Source organism: Emys orbicularis, chromosome 15 (genome assembly GCF_028017835.1).
Source record: "Emys orbicularis isolate rEmyOrb1 chromosome 15, rEmyOrb1.hap1, whole genome shotgun sequence".
NCBI lineage: Eukaryota > Metazoa > Chordata > Testudines > Emydidae > Emys > Emys orbicularis.
The window spans coordinates 1401547-1425678 of NC_088697.1; the positions used below are offsets into that span (position 1 = coordinate 1401547).

At 66.7% G+C, this 24132-nt stretch overlaps 2 protein-coding genes across 2 annotated transcripts; one reads left to right on the forward strand and one right to left on the reverse strand.

Moving 5' to 3' along the window:
* Nucleotides 1-6063: 6063 nt before the first annotated feature.
* PFN1 (profilin 1) lies at nt 6064-12116 on the forward strand. Its single transcript, XM_065416956.1, has 3 exons — nt 6064-6372; nt 10537-10729; nt 11684-12116. Exons 1-3 carry the CDS (start codon nt 6241-6243, stop codon nt 11779-11781), a joined length of 423 nt encoding a protein of 140 aa, XP_065273028.1. The 5' UTR covers nt 6064-6240; the 3' UTR covers nt 11782-12116.
* A 3288-nt stretch (nt 12117-15404) lies between these two features.
* Nucleotides 15405-22816, reverse strand: RNF167 (ring finger protein 167). The gene is made up of 9 exons (XM_065417353.1): nt 22756-22816; nt 22514-22594; nt 21945-22067; nt 21560-21647; nt 21130-21220; nt 20182-20287; nt 19630-19723; nt 16101-16181; nt 15405-15739 (listed from the first exon to the last, which is right to left on the reverse strand). The coding sequence occupies exons 2-9, from the start codon at nt 22571-22573 to the stop codon at nt 15405-15407; spliced, it is 978 nt and encodes a 325-aa protein (XP_065273425.1). The 5' UTR covers nt 22574-22594; nt 22756-22816.
* Nucleotides 22817-24132: the final 1316 nt, after the last annotated feature.

A 24132-nucleotide genomic window follows, 5' to 3' on the forward strand; every position in this document is an offset into this window, starting at 1 on the left:
GCAAGAGGATCCCCACCCCCACCCCACCTCTCCAGACAGCTGGGGCCCTTTGGACTTTCTCTCCAGCCCTATATTTAGCCCCACGGCGAGTTCGCTAAAGGTCAGAGCTCCAGGGCGCCCATTCCAAGCAGCGGGGAAAGGACAAGGCAACCTGAGACCCTCTCCTCACATAGCGCGTGTGGGGGGGGTCCCTGTCCCAGGGTTGCTGGGATGCAGGGGTCCAGGGGTCTCCATCCATTCGCACCAGCCCCACTGAGAACCTGCGCCCTGAATGCATCACGCTGCCCTGTTTGGTGGGTTAGAGCAGGGGGGGCTGAGAGCCAGGACTCCTGGGTTCTCTCCCTGGCTCTGGGAGGGGAGTGGGGGCTGGTGGGTTAGAGCAGTGGGGGCTGGGAGCCAGGACTCCTGGGTTCTCTCCCCGGCTCTGGGAGGGGAGCGGGGGCTGGTGGGTTAGAGCACGGGGGGGGGGGGGGCTGGGAGCCAGGACTCCTGGGTTCTCTCCCCGGCTCTGGGAGAGGAGCGGGGGCTGGTGGGTAGAGCGGGGGGGGCGGGGGGGGGGCTGTGAGCCAGGACTCCTGGGTTCTTTCCCCAGTGTTGGGAGGGGAGTGGGGGCTGGTGGTTCGAGCAGGGGGGGGGGCTGGGAGCCAGGACTCCTGGGTTCTCTCCCACCACAGGCCTGGGGCCCATTTCATTGAATATCTGCAATGTGTATCCGCCCCAGCCGGTTTTCAGGAGCAGGGGCACTGCCTAGTGGCCATGTCTGGAAATCCACCCGCTTCTTTTTAGGATAGAAGCATTATCCCCGGGCAAGATTAATTCCTTAATACCGGGGCAGGGACTGGCTGGCTCAGGGGGGGTGGGGAATGGGGCAGGGGCCTGTCCCCTCTAGGGGGGCGCCGGCTCCCACCCGGCCCCAGGGCGGGGACTGGCTGGCTCAGGGGGGCGGGGAATGGGGCAGGGGCCTGTCCCCTCTAGGGGGCGCCGGCTCCCACCCAGCCCCAGGGCAGGGACTGGCTGGCTCAGGGGGGCGGGGAATGGGGCAGGGGCCTGTCCTCTCTAGGGGGCGCCGGCTCCCACCCGGCCCCAGGGCGGGGACTGGCTGGCTCAGGGGGGCGGGGAATGGGGCAGGGGCCTGTCCCCTCTAGGGGGCGCCGGCTCCCACCCGGCCCCAGGGCGGGGACTGGCTGGCTCAGGGGGGCGGGGAATGGGGCTGGGGCCTGTCCCCTCTAGGGGGCGCCGGCTCCCACCCAGCCCCAGGGCGGGGACTGGCTGGCTCAGGGGGGCGGGGAATGGGGCTGGGGCCTGTCCCCTCTAGGGGGCGCCGGCTCCCACCCGGGCCCAGGGCAGGGACTGGCTAGCTCAGGGGGGCGGGGAATGGGGCAGGGGCCTGTCCCCTCTAGGGGGCGCCGGCTACCACCCGGCCCCAGGGCGGGGACTGGCTGGCTCAGGGGGGCGGGGAATGGGGCAGGGGCCTGTCCCCTCTAGGGGGCGCCGGCTCCCACCCGGCCCCAGGGCGGGGACTGGCTGGCTCAGGGGGGCGGGGAATGGGGCAGGGGCCTGTCCCCTCTAGGGGGCGCCGGCTCCCACCCGGCCCCAGGGCGGGGACTGGCTGGCTCAGGGGGGCGGGGAATGGGGCTGGGGCCTGTCCCCTCTAGGGGGCACTGACTCCCACCCAGCCCCAGGGCAGGGACTGGCTGGCTCAGGGGGGCGGGGAATGGGGCAGGGGCCTGTCGCCTCTAGGGGGCGCCGGCTCCCACCCGGCCCCAGGGCAGGGACTGGCTGGCTCAGGGGGGCGGGGAATGGGGCTGGGGCCTGTCTCCTCTAGGGGGCGCTGGCTCCCACCCGGCCCCAGGGCGGGGCACTGGCTGGCTCAGGGGGGGCGGGGAATGGGGCTGGGGCCTGTCCCCTCTAGGGGGCGCCGGCTCCCACCCGGCCCCAGGGCGGGGACTGGCTGGCTCAGGGGGGCGGGGAATGGGGCTGGGGCCTGTCCCCTCTAGGGGGCACTGGCTCCCACCCGGCCCCAGGACAGGCACTGGCTGGCTCAGGGGGGCAGGGAATGGGGCAGGGGCCTGTCCCCTCTAGGGAGCGCCGGCTCCCACCCGGCCCCAGGGAGGGGACTGGCTGGCTCAGGGGGGCGGGGAATGGGGCAGGGGCCTGTCCCCTCTAGGGGGCGCCGGCTCCCACCCGGCCCCAGGGCGGGGACTGGCTGGCTCCAGCCTGTCTCTTTGTATCCTGCTCCCATTTCTAGGTGACTCAGGCTCTGGGAATGCCCCCGGCCCCGCCCCATGCAATGCTGGGGGGTGGGGCCCGTAGCCTGGAGTGGGGTGTCCTGAGCCCCTGACGGCCAGGCTGGGCCCCCGCTGGCTCCCACAATTGCACCAGGCCGGGCTGCCAACCGGCTCTGGGGTGTGGACAGGGCGGGTGTGACTCCAGGTCTGGATGGGAGCGCCCAGGTTGCCAAGAGTAAAGGTGGAGGGGGGGGGCTCTTCCCGGGCAGTCAGCCCTGGCCCCCGTGCTTTCCTCGGGGGGGACAGAGGCGGCTGCTTTCAAATGAACCCTCAGTCCTTGCAAATGCACAGGCCCCAGTGACACCAATCAGGAAGTGAAGCCCGGAGTCCTGGGAAAACTCGAAAGGGGATAATTACCTGTTCCCAGCGCTGGGGAGAGAACCCAGGAGTCCTGGCTCCGAGCCCCCCCTGCTCTAACCCCTCAGCCCCCACTCCCCTCCCAGAGCCGGGGAGAGAACCCAGGAGTCCTGGCTCCCACCCCCCCTGCTCTAACCACCAGCCCCCACTCCCCTCCCAGAGCTGGGGAGAGAACCCAGGAGTCCTGGCTCCCAGTCAGGGCCGGCTCCAGGCACCAGCCCACCAAGCTTGTGCTTGGGGCGGCACCTGGAGGGGGGCGCCGCGGCGCTCTGGCCGCTGGGGGGAGAGCCGAGCCCCCGCTGGGACTCGCCGCCCTCCTCCCAGAGCCTGGGAGAGAACCCAGGAGTCCTGGCTCCCAGCCCCCCCTGGTCTAACCACCAGACCCCACTCCCCTCCCAGAGCCAGGGAGAGAACCCAGGAGTCCTGGCTCCCAGCCCCCCCTGCTCTAACCCACTGCACCCCACTCCCCTCCCAGAGCCGGGGAGAGAACCCCGGAGTCCTGGCTCCCAGCCCCCCCCCCCTCCCCGTGCTCTAACCCACCAGCCCCCGCTCCCCTCCCAGAGCCAGGGAGAGAACCCAGGAGTCCTGGCTCCCAGCCCCACCCCTTGCTCTAACCCACCAGCCCCCACTCTCCCCCCCCAGAGCTCTGTCTTTCCTATCAGGGCTCAAGGAATCCACAAATCTCAGGAGCTGGTTTTACTGCCCCCCCAGGAAGGGGACCTGAGGCGGACGCCCCAGTGTAATGGCTGGGTCCGGCCGCAGAGGCCCCCCCGCAGCAGAAAGGGCTGGGGGCATAAAATGCTTATCGGGAAAGCTAATCAGGCAGGGCTCAGGGTGACTAATCTAATTGGCCCACTGATAAGATAAGGAGCTCAGGGGATACTGAGCTTGTATTTCCCTGGCTGAGAACTCCAGAGCACGGCCCAGGGGCCCTGTAACCGGCCACCCCGCCCCAGAGGTGGCCGCATCTCAGCGCCGGGCGAGGGGTCCCTGGGTAACCAGCTGCCCCGCCCCAGAGGTGGGCGCATCTCAGTGCCGGGCGAGGGGTCCCTGGGTAACCAGCTGCCCTGCCCCAGAGGTGGCCACATCTCAGTGCCGGGCGAGGGGTCCCTGGGTAACCGGCCGCCCCGCCCCAGAGGTGGGCGCATCTCAGTGCCGGGCGAGGGGTCTCTGGGTAACCAGCTGCCCCCCCCAGAGCTGGCTGCGTCTCAGCGCCGGGCGAGGGGTCCCTGGGTAACCAGCTGCCCCGCCCCAGAGGTGGCTGCATCTCGGCAGCGCTGGGCCGGGGTGGAGGGGGGACAGCATGGGGCTGTGGGGTGTTGGGGTCGCATAGGGCCCTGGCCCCATTGCAAGGGGCCTGGCTCGCCCTGATTGGGCCGACCCATCCCCTTCCCCCCCGACAGGAAGTGAGACTCTCCGCCCCTCCCCCCAGGAAAAAGTTGGCCGAAGAAGAAGGAGCGAAAAGTTTTGCAGACTGTATCCCTCCGCGAAATAGTCCCGCCCGGCCTCTGACGCAGGCGCCGGGACGGGCCAATGGGAGCCCGCGTCTCTGGCGGGGGTTTCCCCGCCTGTTTTGGGAGCTGTGTGGCCTGGTGTGTGTGATTGGACATGGGGGGGAGGGGCGGAGTCACACATGTGTTAGCATGTCAGCGGTGGGGGGGTAGTTTCACATGTATGTCCACACGTGTGTATTCAACATGTGTCAACATGCATGTGTGCTTTGGCACGGTTGGCACCCGGGTACAGCACACGCCAAGCATTTGCACGCTGCCGCGTAGGCCCGTGTTCTTGTCCATGCGTGTGGGGTGGGAGGGGAGGGGGGGAGACTCTGTGTAATGGCGTGTGCGTGTTCATACGTGTCCATGCATGGCTGTGCTTTGCCTGTGCCCCCAAACACGTGAGCTCTACCAGGGTTCCTCGGGCTCTGGGCATGCAGCTTGTGTGTGTTCTTGTGCACACGCGTGTTGACATGTAGGATGTGTGCATGTGGGAGGGGGACACAGGTGAGTTTCCCTGCATGCCTCGGGGAGCCCCATCTTGGGGGGGGTCAGAACCATATGCGCTGAGGGGAGCGCCCCGATTGCTGTGGGGATGGGGGGGGTAGGACGAGGGGAGGGGTTGAATGAGATGGAGGGACTCTTGGGGGGGCATAGGAGGAAAGGGAGGTGCATTCAAAAAGGGGACCCCTTGGGGGGCCACAGTTTTGAACAGGGACCCTTAGTGGGTGCATGAGAAGAAAGGGGGTGCAAACAGGGGACCCTAGGGGTGCGCATGAGGGGGGAAAGGTGCAGGGTGAAAAGGGGACCCCTGGCGGAGCATGAGGGGAAACGGGGTGCATTAAAGACGGTGGACCCCATTGGGGGTGCATGGGGGGAAAGGGGGTGCAAAGAGGAGATGGAAAAGGGGGAAGGGGCAGGGTGAAAAGGGGACCCCCCTAGGGGAGGCAAGAGGGGAAATGGGGGGTGAATTACAAAGGGAACCATTGGGGAGTATATGAGGGAAAGGGGGATGCTTTAAAGAGGGGACCCCTTAAGGGGTGCTTGGGGGATAGCAGGGTGCCTCGGTGCAGGGTGAAAAGGGAACCACTGGGGCAGTGTGGGGGGGTGCATTCAAAAGGGAAGGCTCCTGGGGGAAGGGGGGGTACAGTGTGAAAAGGGGACCTCTGGGGGGTGCATGGGGGGAAGGGAACCACTGGGGCGATGCATGGGGGGAAGGGGGTGCATGGGGGGAAGGGAACCACTGGGGCGATGCATGGGGGGAAGGGGGGTGCAGTGTGAAAAGGGGACCTCTGGGGGGTGCATGGGGGGAAGGGAACCACTGGGGCGATGCATGGGGGGGAAACGGGGGTGCATGGGGGGAAGGGGGTGCAGTGTGAAAAGGGGACCTCTGGGGGGGATGCATGGGGGGGGAGGGAACCACTGGGGCGATGCATGGGGGGAAGGGGGTGCAGTGTGAAAAGGGGACCTCTGGGGGAGTGCATGGGGGGAAGGGAACCAGTGGGGCGATGCATGGGGGGAAGGGGGTGCAGTGTGAAAAGGGAACCACTGGAGCGATGCATGGGGGGTGTATTACAAAGCGGGGTGCACGGGAGAAGGCGAAATAGTCCCGGCTGGGCGCGGGGGGGGGCGCGGATGGATCCCGGGGCTCGCTTAGCCCCGCCCCCGGGAGCAGGCGGGGTTGGGGGGGGCTGTGGGCCTATGTAAAAGCCGCGCACCCGGCCCGGGGCGCCCCCCACGCGTCTCGGATTTTGCACCCCGCGCCGCGGCTCCAGGGCCTGTCTGCTCCGCCGACCCCCAGGCCTCCCCGCAGCCCCACGCGTGGTGCAGAAGCGGCGCGAGCTCGGTGCATCCCCGCCCCGGGCAGGAGCAGCAGCAGCGGCGCGAGCCTTCCTCCTCCTCCTCCCCCCGCCCCGCGCGCCCAGCTGCACGCGCCGCCCCCCGCACGCCCCGCCGCCGGCCTCCGCGTTCCAGGGCGAGGTTGATTCGGTTGCGTCCGGCGTCTCGCGCCCCCTTTTTTTTTTTTTTTCCCGGGATTCTCCAGCCCCGGGCCGCGCGCGCCCCTTGCTCCCGCCTCCTCCCCAGCAACTGCAGCAGCCATGAGCGGCTGGAGCTCCTACATCGACAACCTCATGGCGGACGGCACCTGCCAGGACGCGGCCATCGTGGGCTACAAGGACACCCCGTCCGTCTGGGCCGCCGCCCCGGGCAAGACCCTGGGCAACATCACGGTGAGGGGCGGCGGGAAGTGTGTGCAGTTCAGTGCATTGCATTGCACAGAGGGGGGCTGGATTGGCAGAGAGGGCGGCCGGAAGTGCCATGGGGGGGCTGCATTGGAAGGGGGGCGGGGAAGGGTAATGGGGCCTGCATTGCAAAAGGGGGGGGGTGAAGAGTGTATGGGAGGGGCTGGGGTTCTTGCAAAAAGGGGGTGGGGTGCATGGTTGGCTGTACTGCAAAAGGGGGGGTAGGGAGGAGGGGTGGGGGTGCATTGAAAAACGCGGGGTTGGGATGGAGGGGACAGTGGATTGCAAAAAGCCGGGACACCTTGGGAGGCTCCTTTCAGAAAGGGGGGGACCCCTGGGGGTGCATTGGAAGGGGATTATGGGGTGTAAGTAGGTGAGGGGTGCATTGGAGAGAAGGGGATCTGGGGGTGAACAGAGGCCCTTATGGGGTGCAGCACCCAAGGAGGGCTCTGAGGAGGCCTAGGGGGTGTCTGAGCATAAAGGGGAGCACGTGGGAGGCGGAAATGGGGTGCTTGGGGCAAAGGGGGGTTAGATTGCCCATGGCGAAGAAGAGGAACGGGGCGGGCGGGCGGGGACATGTGATGGGAGCACATGAAGGGTGGGGGAGACTTGTCTTGGAAGACACCAAAAGTTTGCAAAGTGGAGGTGGGGAGGGGGGAAAGAACCCAGCCCCAGGCGACTACTTCCTGCTCTGTAGCAACCCCCCCCCCCTTTTCCGTACTGCCAGCCCCCTCCCCCAACACCCTGGCAGGGATCTCTGCTTGCACACCAAAAAAACCACTTCCTCTTGCAAAGCATCAGACAGCGAGGGGGGGTGACCCCCCCCCGTTCCTCCCTCTGCTCCGCTGCCCTTCCGAACAGGGGGCTGCCCCCCGCTCCTGGGGGGCAGCGGGGATGTCTCCCTGCTTCCCACGCACCCGGGGCGCGGGTCGGGCCCGGCTGGCACCTTCGGGCCAGGCCCCACCCTGCTGCTGCCGACAAGGCCCGGGCAGCTCCCAGGAGGAAATGACTCAAGGCCAGGCGGGAGGGAGAGTAGGTCTGGGGTGGGTGCGGCCTAAACCTGCCCCTGGCTCTGCAAGGCGAACTGGAGCCAGGCTCCAAATTCCGGGATCTTGGAGGCTTTTTAATATTCCCCCCCCCCCCCCCCCCCCCCGTGAAGGTCCAGAGCTGGTTTCCCATCACCGTGAATCTGCCAGCAGCTCGGGGGCGTGAAAGTTTTTCGCTTGAGTTTTTTACTGCACTGTGGGGACGAATTGGAGTCCCTGGTTCTGTGCGGCGGTTCGCGTAACCCCAGAGGCGGCTGCATCTCAGTGCTGGGGATCCCTGTGAGGGGAGTTGCCCCACCCCAGAGATGGCTGCAGCTGGCCCTCTCCATCCCTGTAACCGAGTTTAAAATGGCTAACTTTGTGTGGCATCCCTCCCAATAGAGACCCCCCCTCTGAAAAACCAGAAATGGGGGGGCTGCCAGTCTGGGCTCTGGGACTTAGGAGGCAAATTCAGCATTTGCTGTGTATGCAAAAAAAAACAACCAGCGAGCGGAGAAGAAACTTTTGCTAACTTCTCGAAAGCAAAGCCGGCTTCCCACCCCCCCTCGATTAATAAAACGGGTGGGGGCGGGAAGCCGTCTGTCTGTATTTAATCTATCCTTTTACTGCCACGTCTCTGCCTCTGCCTGCCGCTGCGGGCCTCAATCTGTCTCCCTCCTAATCTTTCCAGATCTTTTCTTTTTCTTTTCCTTTTTCCTGTTCTCTTCCCCCCCCCCCCCTTTGCTTTGCAACAATCATTCTTTAGTTCAGCCTCGCCTCTCTCGCCTGGGGGGGGGGGGGGGGAGGGGGCTGGTCTAAATCTTTGGCTTACCCAGTTCTGTTGAAAAACCGAAGTCCGTTTCAGGGCCTGACTTTCTCACTCTTCGCAGAAACTTGTTTTGTTTTGTTGGGTGTGAAAAATATTTTCCCTCTTCAAACCGGCCTTGTTCAGTGGGGTGGCTGGACTGGTGTCTAAAACGGACCCCCCCCCCCCCTTTCTGTTTGGAAACCCACCCAGAATTCACAGCCTCCTGCCTGGGAGAGCATCTAGGTCCCTATCTAAAGGGGATGGAGTCGGGTGCTGGATCTCCACATGTGATATTCAGGTCCCTTGAGTGGCTCCGATCCTGGGGGGTGTCCCCCCGTCCTCCCCCCCCCCAAGTGACTTGGTTATGGGTCAGCACAGAGCTAGTACAAAGCAGTTCCTCCCCCAGCTCATTGGTGTGCCCCCCCCAACCCACTTCCTGCAATTGTGCAATTGATTCGGGGTGTGAGGCTGCCTCCCTGATTGGCAGGGGGTGAAAAGCACCAGGTTGGAGAATACGGGGGACGGATGCTTCCCCCCTTCCTCCGTTCCCTCCCCATTGCCCCCAGGACCCCCAGTCTCTGCCCCCTAGGTTGGGCCAGGGACCTGCTGCTCATGTATTGGGACCCCTCTGCACCCCCCCTTTTCTCTAGTGTCTGCAGAACTTTATACCGGTACGGGAGGGAGAGGCGCTCATCCAGGTGGATTCTGGCACATGGCCGGGCCTAGGTGCAGTGGGGCGCGGTGCCGGTCTTGTATCCGGGCGGGGGCTGATAAAAGTAGGGCTGGGGTTTGCCAAAGCCCGTAACATCCATGGGGGAAACCCCCCCCCCCTTAATATCCTGTCTCTTCCCGGACTCCTGGGTTCTCTCCCCGGCTCTGGGAGGGGTGTGGGTTATGCTCTGGACCTTCCCGCAGTTTGCAAGGTGGGGCTGCCCCCCATATCTATTCTCGGGGGTGATGGGGACATCCAATGAGCCCCCCCTTATTCTTGGGCTCAGCAATCCCCTGTCCCCCTCCCGAAACTCCTCCTGGTCCTGCCCCATTGTGTCCCCTGGGGGGGGTGTCTCTCTCTCTCCCCCGGGCTTAGGGACAGAGGTGGGGGGAGGAAGAGGTTTCAGACCTCAACACCCCCATTACAGGGCTGTCGGTTTCCTATGGAAACTGAGGGGGGAGGGGGGCGGCGTGCAGACGGGAGGGAAGTTTGGTAAGGCGGGGGGAGGGGCTGGGAGGCCGATAGAGGAAATCAATCAAGAATGCGGAAGTCCTTGTCCTGTCCCATCCCCCTGAAAATAAGGATCTTCATTGGGGGGGGGGAGGGGAAAGAAACCTAGATATCTGGGGGGGGCTGACACTGCAGGTGGGAGGGGTTGTGGGGGTGTCTGTCTGAGACAGGAAGTTCTTAAGAAGGGGAAGTTTGGGGGGTGGTGACCCAGCCCACCTGCCCCCTAGAGGAAGAGGGTGAAATTGGGGGTTCAATTCTCTCCTCTCCCCCCCCCCAACAAACTGGGGGAGGAGGGGAACACCCCCCCCCCTTCCAGCTGCCTCTGGCCAGACTGCTGGGGGCACTATGAAAATCTAGGGGGGGGGGAGAAATGTGGCCTGGTTGAATGGGGGGGTTGCCGCCCCCCCTACTGCAGGGCAGGGGGGAGGAGATGGGCTTGACTGAGGGTGGGAGGAGGATCTGGTTCTTCCCCCTGCCCCCCTCCCCCGCCACCCCCCCAAGGCTGCAGCGGGGGATGGAGATTTGGGGGCATGAATCCAGGGCCCTTAATGCCCATTAATGACCAGTGTGAATCCAGACTCTGCCCCCAGTGGGGCTGATTTCTTTCCCCCCCCACCCCCCCCCCGCATGGCTGGATTGGACCCAGATGGGGGAGTGGGGGGGGCAGATGTCTCCTGGTGGAGAATAGAAGGGGGGCTTGTTAGATCGGACAGCTGTTCTGGGCCCAGCTGCTGCACCCCCATCCCATGGAAAGCAGCTGCTTGGGGGCTCCTGGGTTCTCTCCCCGGTGCCGGGAGGGGAGTGAGGGCTTGGGGGTTAGAGCAGGGGGAGCTGGGAGCCCGGACTCCTGGGTTCTCTCCCCGGTGCCGGGAGGGGAGTGGGGGCTTGGTGGTTAGAGCAGGGGGGCTGGGAGCCAGGACTCCTGGGTTCTCTCCCCGGTGCCGGGAGGGGAGTGGGGGCTTGGGGGTTAGAGCAGGGGGAGCTGGGAGCCAGGACTCCTGGGTTCTCTCCCTGGTGCCAGAAGAGGTGTGGGGCTTGTGGGGGGCAGGGCTCCCCTAGCCTGTCCAGTGTGACCCCTGACCTCTCCCCCTCCCCAGCCGGCGGAGGTGAACGCGCTGGTGGCCAAGGACCGTAGCAGCATGTTCGTCAACGGGCTGACGCTCGGGGGCCAGAAGTGCTCGGTGATTCGGGACAGTCTGCACGTGGAAGGGGAGTTCACCATGGACCTGCGGACCAAGAGCACGGGCGGGACCCCCACCTACAACATTGCAGTCTGCATGACCAACAAGAGTGAGTGCCGGACGCCTGGGTCCTCACCCTTGCCCTGGCGGGGGGGGCACTGGGAATCGGGGACTGGGGTCTGCTGCCTGGGAATGGGAGCCAGGATTCCTGGGTTCTCTCCCCGGCTCTGGGAGGGGAGTGGGGGCTGGGGGGTTAGAGCAGGGGGGGCTGGGAGCCAGGACTCCTGGGTTCTCTCCCCGGCTCTGGGAGGGGAGTGGGGTCTGGTGGTTAGAGCAGGGGGGGCTAGGAGCCAGGACTCCTGGGTTCTCTCCCCGGCGCTGGGAGGGGAGTGGGGTTCAGCCAGCCTCCCCATCTCCTGCAGCTGGGGCTGCCTGTCCGGCCCTCGCTTCCCCCCCCCCACCCCAAAGCCAGCAGGGCTGCGTTCCCTCCCAGCAGCTGCTGCCTGCGCAGCCCGAGGCCTGACCCCTTTCCCCGCGCCGGGGCCCACAGCAGCTGGCCCCGGATCTAGCTGCTTCAGCCCCGCATCCCTGGATAACTGGCCAGGCTTCATGAACAGCTGCAAGGGTGGGGATGGGGGGGCAGCAGGACTCCTGGGTTCTCTCCCTTCCCCTTGGGGGGTGGGGGGGCACGCTGGGAATCGGGGATTGGGGTCTGCTGTCTGGGAATGGAAGCCAGGACTCCTGGGTTCTGTCCCCAGCTCTGGGAGGGGAGTGGGGGCTGGTGGGTTAGAGCAGGGGGGGCTGGGAGCCCGGACTCCTGGGTTCTCTCCCCAGCTCTGGGAGGGAAGTGGGGGTCTAATGGGGGTTAGAGGTGGGAGCCAGGACTCCTGGGTTCCCTGTAGGTGTTGGGGTAGGGGTTACCTGAGTGGATCAGATCCCAGGGGCCCATGCGGCCTTTGCTATGAGACCAGCGTCTTCCTCCATCCCCGGCCCGTGGTGGGGAGGGGGCAGCGGGTAGCCTGGGGGGCCCCTCAACCCTCTTTTCTCTCTCTCCCCCCTGCAGCGATAGTTCTGGTCATGGGCAAAGAGGGCATTCACGGGGGCTGCGTGAACAAGAAATGCTTCGAGATGGCCAATCACTTGAGACGCTCGCAGTATTGACGCCGGCCTGGCACTCCACTGCGGTACTACTGATGCCCACGCTGGCTGGGACCACCCAGGCCCCCTCCCCCCTGCAGGGGTTCGCCCTGCCCCGGGGCCTGGATCAGCCCCCCATTCCTCGCTTTCGGATCTCCACTCTGGCCCACCCCGGCTCTCCGCCACTTTTTCTATCACAAAAATCCTCTTCGTTGCTGCCAAATTTTTTCTGGTTGTTTTAAAAACAAAAAAACAAAAAAAAAGTTGTAGGTTTTTTTTTGGGGGGGGGGGGGGAAGGGGGAAGAAAAAAAACTATATTGGAACAAAAGAAATAAAAAGGAAATTTGAATAATTCTCAAGGCGTATCTGTGTCTAGTGTCTGCTCAGGGGGTGCTCAGGACGCCTGGGTTCTGGGGCTGGTGGGTTAGAGCAGGGGGGCTGGGAGCCAGGACTCCTGGGTTCTCTCCCCAGCTGGGGGAGGGGAGTGGGGGCTGGTGGGTTAGAGCAGGGGGGCTGGGAGCCAGGACTCCTGGGTTCTCTCCCCAGCTGGGGGAGGGTGCAGCCTGGGAGGTTCCTGCCCTTGGATTCTCTCTCTCCCCCCCCCCCCCCCCCGCGCGCACACACTCCAGGCTGGCAGGAGAGATGCACACACAGTCGCGCACCCTCTTAGTACACAGCAGCGTCTGAGTCATGGTGCAGGGAGGGGCATGAACAGCTGGCCAGGGATCTGCCAGAGCTCCGGCCCCAGGGATCCTGCCTGGGGGGGGGGGGGGGAATCCCACCTCTACTCCTGTCTGTTGGGAGGTGGGGTCTGGCCCCAGTGCAATGGGGCACCCAGGACTGGCTTCCTGCCCATCCCTGCAGCCATGTGTTCCACCAGCAGGGAGATGGAGGCTGGCTCTGGGTCGGTCAGGCACTGGGCTGGGGGGTCAGGACACCTGGGTTCTATTTCTGGTCCTTGTGCAGGGAGAGGCTGGTTTCCCACCTCCCAGCTGTCTAAGGTGCTTGAGGTGGGGGGAGGGGTGGTCTGCAAAGCTGCGGGTGGGGGTGGGGGTGTGTGCTGTGTCTGGCATGGGGGGCAACCCACAGCTGAGCAGCTCCCGACCTTCCTGGGAAGAACCTTGATGCTGCCAACAAACCCTTCTTAACCGCCCCCCCCCCCCGCGCCACCCCTGCACCCGCTGCCGGTGAGCGAGCCACACCGGAGCGTGTGCCTGCCCGCGCCCGCTGCTGGTGAGCGAGCCACACAGGAGCGTGCGCCAGCCCTGCACCCGCTGCCGGTGAGCGAGCCACACAGGAGCGTGCGCCAGCCCGCGCCCGCTGCCGGTGAGCGAGCCACGCAGGAGCGTGTGCCTGCCCGCGCCCGCTGCCGGTGAGCGAGCCACGCAGGAGCGTGTGCCTGCCCGCGCCCGCTGCCGGTGAGCGAGCCACGCAGGAGCGTGTGCCTGCCCGCGCCCGCTGCCGGTGAGCGAGCCACGCAGGAGCGTGGGCCTGCCCGCGCCCGCTGCCGGTGAGCGAGCCACGCAGGAGCGTGCGCCAGCCCGCGCCCGCTGCCGGTGAGCGAGCCACACAGGAGCGTGTGCCTGCCCGTGCCCACTGCTGGTAAGCGAGCCATGCAGGAGTGCGCCTGCCCTGGGCCCCAGTGAGTCCTTCCCCCTCATCCCAAATGGTGCCCCCCAAGTCGCAGCCCCTCTGGACTGGGGATCCACCGGGGGACAGGGGGTTATGTACAGTGTACTGGGGGTGTGCACAGCCCAGCATGTCCCTAGCCTATCCCCCTGCCCAGTGCACACAACCCCAAAGAGTCACCAGTCAATACAGGGCCAGTATCTTTTATTCAAAGCCGAGCCCTGACCTGCCAGGCGGGCCCTGGGTGCTGCTGACACCTGGGTGCAGGGCCAGGGTGCCTGGCGTGACCCCCGGCAGCCCCACCCACAACTGGTTCAAAAAAGCAGCCTAGGCACGACCTCCAGTAAAACCCCACCAGGGGTTATGGGTCGTAGTGTGAAGGGAACAGGCCCCACGCCCCACTGGGGCAGGGACAGACCGACAAGGCGTTAGTGATCTGGGGGGCTAAAAGCACAGACAGGAGGGGGGCAGTGGCACCCCCCATTTTGGTCCAGGACTCTGCAGAATGTGTGGGGGGGGACCATGCTGCACCCCCAGTTTTTAAGCCACGCCTGCAAATCAAAGGCAGGAGCTGGGGTCGGGCCAGCCCCCAGGGCTAAGGAGGAACAGCTGGAACGGCTCTCAGGTTAAAGGGGTGTGTTTGTGGGGAGGAGACGGGGAGCCCTGCAGAAGTGGGGCCCATGTCCCTAAAAGAAAGCAGCCCCTGGCCCCTGCTAGCCTCCAAACCGGGGGGGTAGCCACTGGGGGGCAAGGATGGGTCTGGCTTTGGGGCCACCCTGCCTGGGGGGGGCTTCGGCAGGACAGTCACGGGCCTCGGGCTGAGTCCGACGGATGGGCTATACCCTACGGGGTTAGGGGTAAAGCCCCCCCCAGCTGTGGTAGCCACGTCTCCCCACTGCTCCCAGGTCGCAGCCACATGCTCCTAGCCTGGGCTACACGTGGGCAAGTCAGCCCCATTTCTCTGGCCCAGCCCAGAGAGTGACAGGCCCCCAGCTTCATGTCATTCTTCAGCTGAGCCAGTGGGGCTGGGGGACCCCATGGGGCGGTCAAAGCGCTAGCCCGGCCGAGCCTGCTGGGGGGCGATTCAGGTGAAAATGGGATTTAGAGCCCTTAAATTTCACCAGCCTGGCCCGGGGGAGGCCAGCCACAGGGGAGCAGCTCTCAGCAGCTGAGGGGGCAGCGCGGTCTCTACCCCACCTTTGCCCTAGACAGCGTGGGCCTGCCCCGCGTCCCGCTGCGGGGCCATGAAATGGGGCGAGGGGGCAGCGGCTGGCCGAAGCCCCCTGTCCCAAATCCCAACAGCGGGTGCGAAGTGGGGCGGGCGCTCCCGGGGGGAGTCCAGGAGCGGGGCCCAGGCAGGAATGTCGCCCGGCCGCGGTGTTTACACGCAGCCGGCCAGAAGGCACCAGCTGCGGAGCCGGCTCAAGGCTGAGCCCCGGAGGGGGAAGGGTGGCCGGTTTGCTTCAGTGCTGGGCTCCCCCGCCCTGCTGGGAACCCAGGAGTCCTGGCTCCCACCCCCACTGCGCCTGCTCTAACCACCAGCCCCCACTCCCCTCCCAGAGCCGGGGAGAGAACCCAGCAGTCCTGGCTCCCAGCCCCCCCTGCTCTAACCCACCAGCCCCGCACTCCCCTCCCAGAGCCGGGGAGAGAACCCAGGAGTCCTGGCTCCCAGCCCCACCCCTGCTCTAACCCACTAGCCCCTACTACCCTCTGGGACTGGGGAGAGAATTGGTCCCCCCCTCCATGCCCCTCACACCCTGAGCTGTGCAAAAGGCCACCCCACCCTGCAAAGCCGTGACACCCCAAGTCCCCCAGCCCTGGAGCCTTGGCACATAATCAATCCCCTGGGGCAGGGGCTGCAGGCCCGAAGGGAGCTGGGGGTCACCCCACTCCACAGGAAGGGGGTCCAAGCCCGGATCCCCACCGGGGGCCCCTGTTTTGTGCACGGTTTAAAATACCAAGAAAGCTCAGGGGTTGAGGCCCCCCGGGGAGTCCAAGCAGCTGCCCCATCCGGGGTCTCAGACAAGGATGCTGCCCCCCCGGCCCTCAGGGGGATGCCCCTTGTGAGCACCCAGGGACCCCTCCTGCTCCTCCTCGGAGCCTTCCTCGCCAGAGGGCGGGCCCCGCGCCTCGGCCATGCTGCCGAAGGAGGGGGTGCCGGCGGCGGAGGAGGGGCCCAGCAGCGGGGTCCGCTCCGAATGGCGCTGCTCCTCCTCCTCCTCCTCCTCGCCCCGCGGGTGCCCCTCGCCCTCTGAGTCCGAGTCCTCGGCCGTCCGCAGCACGCGCTGCTTACACACCGGGCAGGTCTTCTTGGTCTGCGTCAGCCAGGGGTCCACGCACCGGCAGTGATAGGCTGGGGGCGGGGGAGAGCAGTTACACCCCGCCACCGGGAGTGGAACCCAGGCATCCAGGCGGCTCCCTGACCCCTGCAACCACCAGCCCCCACTCCCCTCCCAAAGCCGGGGAGAGAACCCAGGAGTCCTAGCTCCGGGCCCCCCCCGCTCTAACCCACCAGCCCCCACTCCCCTCCCAGGGCCGGGGAGAGAACCCAGGAGTCCTGGCTCCCAGCCCCCCCTGCTCTAACCCACCAGCCCCCACTCCCCTCCCAGAGCCGGGGAGAGAACCCAGGAGTCCTAGCTCCGGGCCCCCCCTGCTCTAACCCACCAGCCCCCACTCCCCTCCCAGGGCCGGGGAGAGAACCCAGGAGTCCTCACCGTGGGCACAGGGCAGGATCCGCAGCCGGTCGCCCTCCTCGTACTCATCCAGACAGATGGCGCAGACGTCATACTCGTCCCCTGGAAGAGACACAAGAGGGGGGCGTTAGCCCTGACATATGGGGGAAACTGAGGCACACAGAAGGGGCGGGACCAGGGCAAGCTCATACAGTGAGAGGATAACAGCCCTGCATCCCAGCCCCCCCCCCGCTCTAACCCACCAGCCCCCACTGCCCTCCCAGAGCCAAGGAGAGAACCCAGGAGTCCTGGCTCCCAGCCCCCCCTGCTCTAACCCCCCAGCCCCCACTTCCCTCCCAGAGCCGGGGAGAGAACCCAGGAGTCCTAGAGACAGGCCTAGAACTGTGTTTATTCTGTTGGGACATAAGAACAATGAAGTATCAGAGGGGTAGCCGTGTTAGTCTGAATCTGTAAAAAGCAACAGAGGGTCCTGTGGCACCTTTAAGACTAACAGAAGTATTGGGAGCATAAGCTTTCGTGGGTAAGAACCTCACTTCTTCAGATGCAAGAAGAACAATGAAATGCACGTGGCAACGTCTCCCTCGGGTCATGGGTTCACAGGAAGCTGTCAGGTCAAAATTCTCCTTTCCACCCACATCCCCGCCCCAGAGGTGGGCGCATCTCAGAACCGGGCAAGGCGTCCCTGGGTAACCAGCCGCCCCCGCCCCAGAAGTGGCTGCATCTCAGCGCCGGGCGAGGGGTCCCCGGGTAACCAGCCGCCCCGCCCCAGAGGTGGCTGCATCTCAGCGCCGGGTTCCCGGGTAACCAGCCGCCCCGCCCCAGAGGTCGCTGCATCTCAGCACCGGGCGAGGGGTCCCTGGGGAACTGGCTGCCCCACCCCAGAGGTGGCTGCGTTTGATGACACAGGGCCAGGGCTGGGACCCGAGGTTTAGCTCTTGCCTGCTCAGCTGCAGGGCTCGAACGTGTCAGCGAAAACAGGAAGCTCCGTCCCCCCCCCAGCGCCCGCCCGGGAGGGAAGTGGTCAGAGGGGGCTGCGAAGTGAACCCAGCCGCTCCGGCTCAAGCCCTTATAAGGTAAATGCGAGCGCTCCCCTGCCGCTTCCTCCCCGGCGCTTACTCAACCCGAGAGCACCCGCTCAGCGCCCCGCCAGGCGGTGAAACGGCTGCAACAGCTCCCTGGGAAGCCGGACGCCTGGGTTCTACTGGCAGCTCGAGGGGGAGGGGGAGACTGAGGGATAGAACCTGGGAGCCAGGACTCCTGGGTTCTCTCACCAGTTCTGGGAGGGAAGTGGGGGCTGGTGATGGGATGGGGCTGGGAGGACGGTGGTATTTTTTGCATCCCTTCCCCCTTCAAATGGCAGAAATAGACCCAGGAGTCCTGGCTCCCAGCCCCCCCCGCTCTAACCCACCAGCCCCCACTCCCCTCCCAGAGCCGGGGAGAAAACCCAGGAGTCCTGGCTCCCAGCCCCCCCTGCTCTAACCCACCAGCCCCCACTCCCCTCCCAGAGCCGGGGAGAGAACCCAGGAGTCCTGGCTCCCAGCCCCCCCTGCTCTAACCCACCAGCCCCCACTCCCCTCCCAGAGCCGGGGAGAAAACCCAGGAGTCCTGGCTCCCAGACCCCCCGCTCTAACCCACCAGCCCCCACTCCCCTCCCAGAGCCGGGGAGAAAACCCAGGAGTCCTGGCTCCCAGCTCCACCTGCTCTGACCCCCCAGACCCCACACTGAGCCTGGAGGGGGCTGGGCAGCTGCAAACTGCTGGGAAGGGGTCAGGGAGGGGGTGGAAGTGTGGGCTGCGTGACCCAGCTCCCAGTATGCACTGCTCCAGCAGCCTTGTGTCTCCCTGCTGCTCCCCCGCCCCCCGTTCCCTGCAGGAGCGACCCCCCCCCCCCCAGAGGCTGGGCAAGGGCTGGCAGGAAGCCAGAGCCACAAGCACCAGCCAAGGAAGCCCCTGGCCCCGTTCCCCCCGGCACAGGCCCCCGCAGCAACTGGATCCGGGGGGGCCCCCAGAGACTGCGTGGGGAGCTCAGACACGTCCATGGGGACTGGGGGAGGGGGTGGGCGGGCTGACCCCAGAGTGCCCCCACCCCCCACCCCTGCGACAGGCCGGTCAGCCTCCCCACCGGCTGCCGGCCTGGGGCTCCTGTCGAAACATTTCACAGGCGTGAGGTGACAACTCCTCGAGTCACTGCGGTTAGCACAGCCCCCCCTCCAGCGCTCGGACAGGGCTGAACCGCAGCGGGAGAGAGAACCCAGGTGTCCTGGCTCCCAGCCCCCCCTGCTCTAACCCACCAGCCCCCACTGCCCTCCCAGAGCCGGGGTGAGAACCCAGGAGTCCTGGCTCCCATCCCCCCCGCTCTAACCCACCAGCCCCCACTGCCCTCCCAGAGCCAGGGAGAGAACCCAGGCATCCTGGCTCCCAGCCCCCCCTGCTCTAACCCACCAGCCCCCACTCCCCTCCCAGCGCTGGGGAGAGAACCCAGGAGTCCTGGCTCCTGGCCCCCCCTGCTCTACCCACCAGCCCCCACTTCCCTCCCAGCGCTGGGGAGAGAACCCAGGCGTCCTGGCTCCCAGCGTGTAAGCCTGCGGTTTGCATGCAAGGAGCCCCAGCTCAGGTCTGACAGAGGGGAAAGGGGGTGACTCGGGGGTCCCCCAAAACACACAGTAGATGTGTGAGCCCAGGGGCTGCAAAGGGGGCTGGGAGCCAAGGGGAGGAAGCGCTCAGAGCCAGTCTCACACCCCGAGTCACAGCCGCTCGCTCCCCGGCCTGACACCTCCGCTTGGGGTTTGGTGACACGGGGCAGGTGGAGGCGTCGGGGTGCAACCGATCGCACCCCCCACCCGCTGAACCTGGAACTTTCCAGCGCCCCGTGCTGGGACTCAGACAGGCACCCCACATCTGAGGAGAAACCCAGAGCCCCCCCTTCCCTTCCCCTGCACCCCCCAGGGGCACCCTTAGATCCCTCCCGGCTGCCTCCGAGCTGGACGGATTGTTCCTTCGATCGCCCCCCCCCCCCCCATGGTGTGGGGGGATGGGGTCTGAGGCGGGAGGGGGGTCTGCCCGCCCCCCCCGATCCGAAGCGGGCTGCGGAAGGACAGAGACAGGCATGGGGTAGGGGCCCCTCTGCTGGGGAGAGGCTGCGCTGCAGTCTGGATGGGTGAGGGGCAGGATGGAGGGCCTCCCAGCATGCAGTGCTCTGCCTCCATCATGCCCACTGCATGCTGGGAAGGGCCCCGCCCTGCTACCCCAGAGGCCATCCCTGGGGTGGGGAGGTGCCAGGATAAAAAGGGCTCAGGGTCAGCCCCCCTGCTCCCCCAAGAACCGCCCCCCCACACTGCACGTGTGGCCACCTCTGGGGGATCAGCTCACGGCTTATCTGGAAGTATCATGCTGGGGGCCCCGCCCGCTGGGGGAGAGCGCCCTCCACTGAGCTCCCCGCCCCCCGCAGCACAGCGCCCCCTAGCGCCACCCGGGGGCAGCCCTGACTCCCAGAGGGGCGACTGCCGGGGGGTCCCTGTGGCCGGTGGCAGCGCCCCCTGGTGGCCAGTTACCTTTCTTGTACTTGTGGACGGGGATTTTCTTCAGCTGCTCCCTGGAGAGCCGGTTACGCAGCAGCCTCTTCCGGTGCTGCACGCAGCGAACGATCTGCCAGCACAGACCGGGGGGGCTTTCAGGGGGGCTCCAAGACTTCCCAGCCCCCCATGCTCTGACCCCCCAGCCCCCCTCCCAGAGCTGGGCAGAGAACCCAGGAGTCCTGGCTCCCAGCCCCCCCTGCTCTAACCCACCAGCCCCCGCTCCCCTCCCAGAGCCGGGAGAGAACCCAGGAGTCCTGGCTACCAGCCCCCCCTGCTCTAACCCACCAGCCCCCACTCCCCTCCCAGAGCCGGGGAGAGAACCCAGGAGTCCTGGCTCCCAGCCCCCCCTGCTCTGACACCTCAGCCCCCCTCCCCTCCCAGAGCTGGGGAGAGAACCCAGGAGTCCTGGCTCCCAGCCCCCCCTGCTCTAACCCACCAGCCCCCACTCCCCTCCCAGAGCTGGGGAGAGAACCCAGGAGTCCTGGCTCCCAGCCTGTGCCCCGCACAGTGGGGTGGGGCGTCACTCACCAGGATGGTGCACATCACGGCGATGATGATACCGACCACGCCGGTGAAGGGGATGAGATAATAACCCAGCGGGAAGATGTACTCGGGGATCAGGATAACGTGAGCGCTGAGGGACCGGAGACAGTGGAGTCAGTCAGGTCGGAGACGCTGGCCGCTAGCCCCCACTGTGCCTCCAGAGCAGAACCCAGGCGTCCTGGCTCCCAGCCCCCCTGCTCTGACCCACCAGCCCCCACTCCCCTCCCAGAGCCGGGGAGAGAACCCAGGAGTCCTGGCTCCCAGCCCCCCCCCTGCTCTAATCCACCAGCCCCCACTCCCCTCCCAGAGCCGGGGAGAGAACCCAGGAGTCCTGGCTCCCAGCCCCCCTGCTCTGACCCACCAGCCCCCACTCCCCTCCCAGAGCCGGGGAGAGAACCCAGGAGTCCTGGCTCCCAGCCCCCCCTGCTCTAACCCACCAGCCCCCACTCCCCTCCCAGAGCCGGGGAGAGAACCCAGGAGTCCTGGCTCCCAGCCCCCCTGCTCTAACCCATCAGCCCCCACTCGCCCCCCAGAGCCGGGGAGAGAACCCAGGAGTCCTGGCTCCCAGCCACCCCCTGTTCTGACCCCCCAGCCCCCACTTCTCTCCCAGAGCCGGGGAGAGAACCCAGGAGTCCTGGCTCCCAGCCACCCCCTGCTCTGACCCCCCAGCCCCCACTTCTCTCCCAGAGCCGGGGAGAGAACCCAGGAGTCCTGGCTCCCAGCCCCAGCCCCGCTCTAACCCCTCGACCCCACTCCCCTCCCTACTGACGGAGCACCCAGGGAGAGCAAGGCGGGTGACACACATGTGCCCCGAGTGGGGGGGGGGGGGGGCCCAGGCCCGCGCTGGGGTTCCTCCGGGCTCAGGGGCTGCGAGGGGACAGGAGGAAGAGGGGGGGCCAGGCCGCGCCCCCGCGCCGGAGGGCAGGTGCCTACCCCTTCTCATAGCTGAAGAGGGAGCGCAGGTAGTCGGCGGCCGTCTCCCCCACGAAGACTGACGGGATGGCGATTTGCTCCCGGATCCTCTCTGTGGGGCAGAGAGACGGCAGAGGGGCTCAGCCAGCCCCACAGGGGACGCCCCGACCCACACTCGGGGCACGGTCGCCCTTCGGACACTGGGTTCCCTCTGCCCAGAGCTCTCCCTGGGGGAGGCGGGTGGCACGGGGAGCACAGGCTGGGGGGGATCCTGGCAGTAGGGTGAGACAATTGGGGGCGGAGATGGGGGGGTCTCACTCCTGCCCCCTGCTGCTAGGAGCTGCCACAATCCAGCCTGCAAATGGGGGGGCGGGAGACCGGAGAGTAACCCCGCCCCATGGCAGAACTCGGGGGCGGAGCCAAGGGAAAGCCCCTCCCCTCCCCTACTCACCATCATTCCAGGCCATGTTGAGCAGTTTGTCGGAGTCCGTGTTATGGACCACGGCGGCGTCGAACCCGGCCTGCTGCGCGTGCCACACCTGGGGGGGAGGGGAGGGAGGGAACGGGTCAGGGGTGGCAGCACCCTCCAACAGCCAGGGAGAGAACCCAGGAGTCCGGGCTCCTAGCCCCCCCCTGCTCTAACCCATTAGCCCCTACTCCCCTCCCAGAGCTGGGGAGAGAACCCAGGCATCCTGGCTCCCAGCCCCCCCTGCTCTAACCCACCAGCCCCCACTCCCTTCCCAGAGCCGGGGAGGGAACCCCGGAGTCCTGGCTCCCAGCCCCCCCCCCCCCCCGCTCTAACCCACCAGCCCTCACTGCCCCCTAGGCCCCCCCACCTTGATGTCGAAGTTGCACTCGTATCTGCGGATGAGGGCGATGAAGTGGGTGGCGTTGCTGGAGTCAGGGGGGCCCTCGATGGGCTGACAGGCGTTGCTGGGCCTGGCCTCCACCAGGTAGCCCTGGAGCAAAGCAGGACATCAGAGTCAATACCCCACAGGCCTGCAGCCGGGCAGGATGAGCCAAGAACAGAACCCAGGAGTCCTGGCTCCCAACTCCCCCTGCTCTAACCCACCAGCCCCCACTCCCCTCCCAGAGACGGGGAGAGAACCCAGGAGTCCTGGCTCCCAGCTCCCCCTGCTCTACCCACCAGCCCCCACTGCCCTCCCAGAGCCGGGGAGAGAACCGAGGAGTCCTGACTCCCAGCCCCCCCTGCTCTAACCCTCCGCCCCCACTCCCCTCCCAGAGCCGGGGAGAGAACCCAGGAGTCCTGGCTCCCACCCCCCTGCTCTAACCCATCAGCCCCCACTCGCCCCCCAGAGCCGGGGAGAGAACCCAGGAGTCCTGGAGCCCCCCTGCTCTAACCACCAGCCCCCTGGATCTTGCCGCCCAAGCGCCAGCTACGCACCACAAGTCCTTCCCTGGGCAGCAGGGCCCCGAAGAGGGCGGGCAGGTCCGAGAAGTCCATGCTGGAGTTGTGATCCGTCACCTGTGCGGGGCGGGCGGGGGGGGGAAGAAGGATCAGGGTGGCACGAGGAAGGCTCCGGTTCCCCCCACCCCATCTGACCGCTCCCTGGGTCCCTGCCCCCAAAATCTCCCCCCTCCCCCCTGGGCCCAGTGCCAGGCCAGGCTGAGCCCTCAGCCACTCACCGCGTGGATGTAGGCGTCCGCGGGGGGGAGCAGCAGGCAGGCCCGGAGCAGGAGGGCGGCGACGGGGCTCGGAGAGGCGCGCTCGGGCCGCATCCTCGCGGCCGGCAGAGCCCTGCAAGGGGGAGAGGGGGAAGCCCAGCGCGTGAGACCCCCCCGTCAGAGACCGTCCCGGGGGGTAAACCGAGGCACGGTCAGTGCCAGAGCTGGGAGCAGACCCTGTCCCTGCAAAGTGCCAGAGGGGCAGGGTGGCTAGCACCCAGCCCAGCCCCGTCGGAGTCTCGGAGCTGCCCCCCGCCTCGCATCCCCGGAGGGCGGCCGCACGGAGAGACGGCCCCGGGGCTCGTAGCCAGGACAAAGGGCCCATTCACCGGCCACGAGGCAGCGCCGCGGCAGGCGGACGGGAGACAGGCACCGGCAGCGAACCCCTGACAATGGCACCGAGGTAAGCAGAGGCCCAGATCCCAGCCAGGGTCCATCGGCCGTCGCCCCGTGGGGTCAAGGGGGCCGGATCCCGGCCGGGGTCGCTCCTCCTCTAACCCACTAGACCCGACTCCCCTCTGGGACAGAACCCAGGAGTCCTGGCTCCCACCCCTCCTGCTCTAACCCATCAGCCCCCACTCCCCTCCAAGAGCCGGGGAGAGAACCCAGGAGTCCTGGGTCCCAGCCCCCCCCGCTCTAACCACCAGCCCCCACTGCCCTCCCAGAGCCGGGGAGAGAACCCAGGAGTCCTGGCTCCCAGCTCCCTCTTGATGAGATGGTACGACGCGGGGCTGGCGGGAGCTGTGGGAGCCCTGCCCGAACAGGTCTGGGCGTGGACCGGAGGCCGATGCTCTTGGTGTCCTGGCCCAGGCCGGGAGGTGCTTGGCTCAGCCTGGCGCAGGGCGCAGCGGCCTGGCTGCCAGCGGCTCCCCGTGCCAGCAGCACCGAAGCACGGAGCGAAGTTCAGGGGTGGGAGCGAAGAGCTGGCACCAGGCGGGCTGGGAAGTGGGCAGGGCCAGGCCCGAGGGGGAATTCCCCGGGGGACATGAGTTCAGAGGGTCTCAGTCCAGTTCTAAGACTGGGGTCCCCCATGGGGCCGGGCACAGCAGACACATGGGGCTGTCCCTGCTCTGAAAGCTTACGGTCTAACTCAGCGAGTCGGACCACGGGTGGGGAGGGGAAACTGAGGCACGGAGGTGCCGGGACTTGCCTAGCAGGTCAGTGGCTGAGCTGGGAAGAGAATCCGGGCATCCTGAATCTCAGGCTGTGCCCGCTGGCCCACGCTGCCAGCCCGAGGGCTGGAGGGGTCACGCAAACTGAGCCCCCTTTTCCCTAAGCTAGGGCAGGGGTGTGAGGGGAGCTGTGTGTGTGGGGAGCCATGGGGTGGGGGAGCTCCCT

Coding starts and splice junctions, on each gene's coding strand:
- PFN1 (XM_065416956.1), top strand. CDS start 6,241: ATGAGCGGCTGGAGCTCCTACATCGACAACCTCATGGCGGACGGCACC. Junction 6,373..10,536: donor AGACCCTGGGCAACATCACG/GTGAGGGGCGGC, acceptor CCCCCTCCCCAG/CCGGCGGAGGTGAACGCGCT. Junction 10,730..11,683: donor AGTCTGCATGACCAACAAGA/GTGAGTGCCGGA, acceptor TCCCCCCTGCAG/CGATAGTTCTGGTCATGGGC.
- RNF167 (XM_065417353.1), bottom strand. CDS start 22,573: ATGGACTTCTCGGACCTGCCCGCCCTCTTCGGGGCCCTGCTGCCCAGG. Junction 16,182..19,629: donor CGTCCACAAGTACAAGAAAG/GTAACTGGCCAC, acceptor TGTCTCTTCCAG/GGGACGAGTATGACGTCTGC. Junction 15,740..16,100: donor GATCCTGCCCTGTGCCCACG/GTGAGGACTCCT, acceptor CCCCGCCCCCAG/CCTATCACTGCCGGTGCGTG.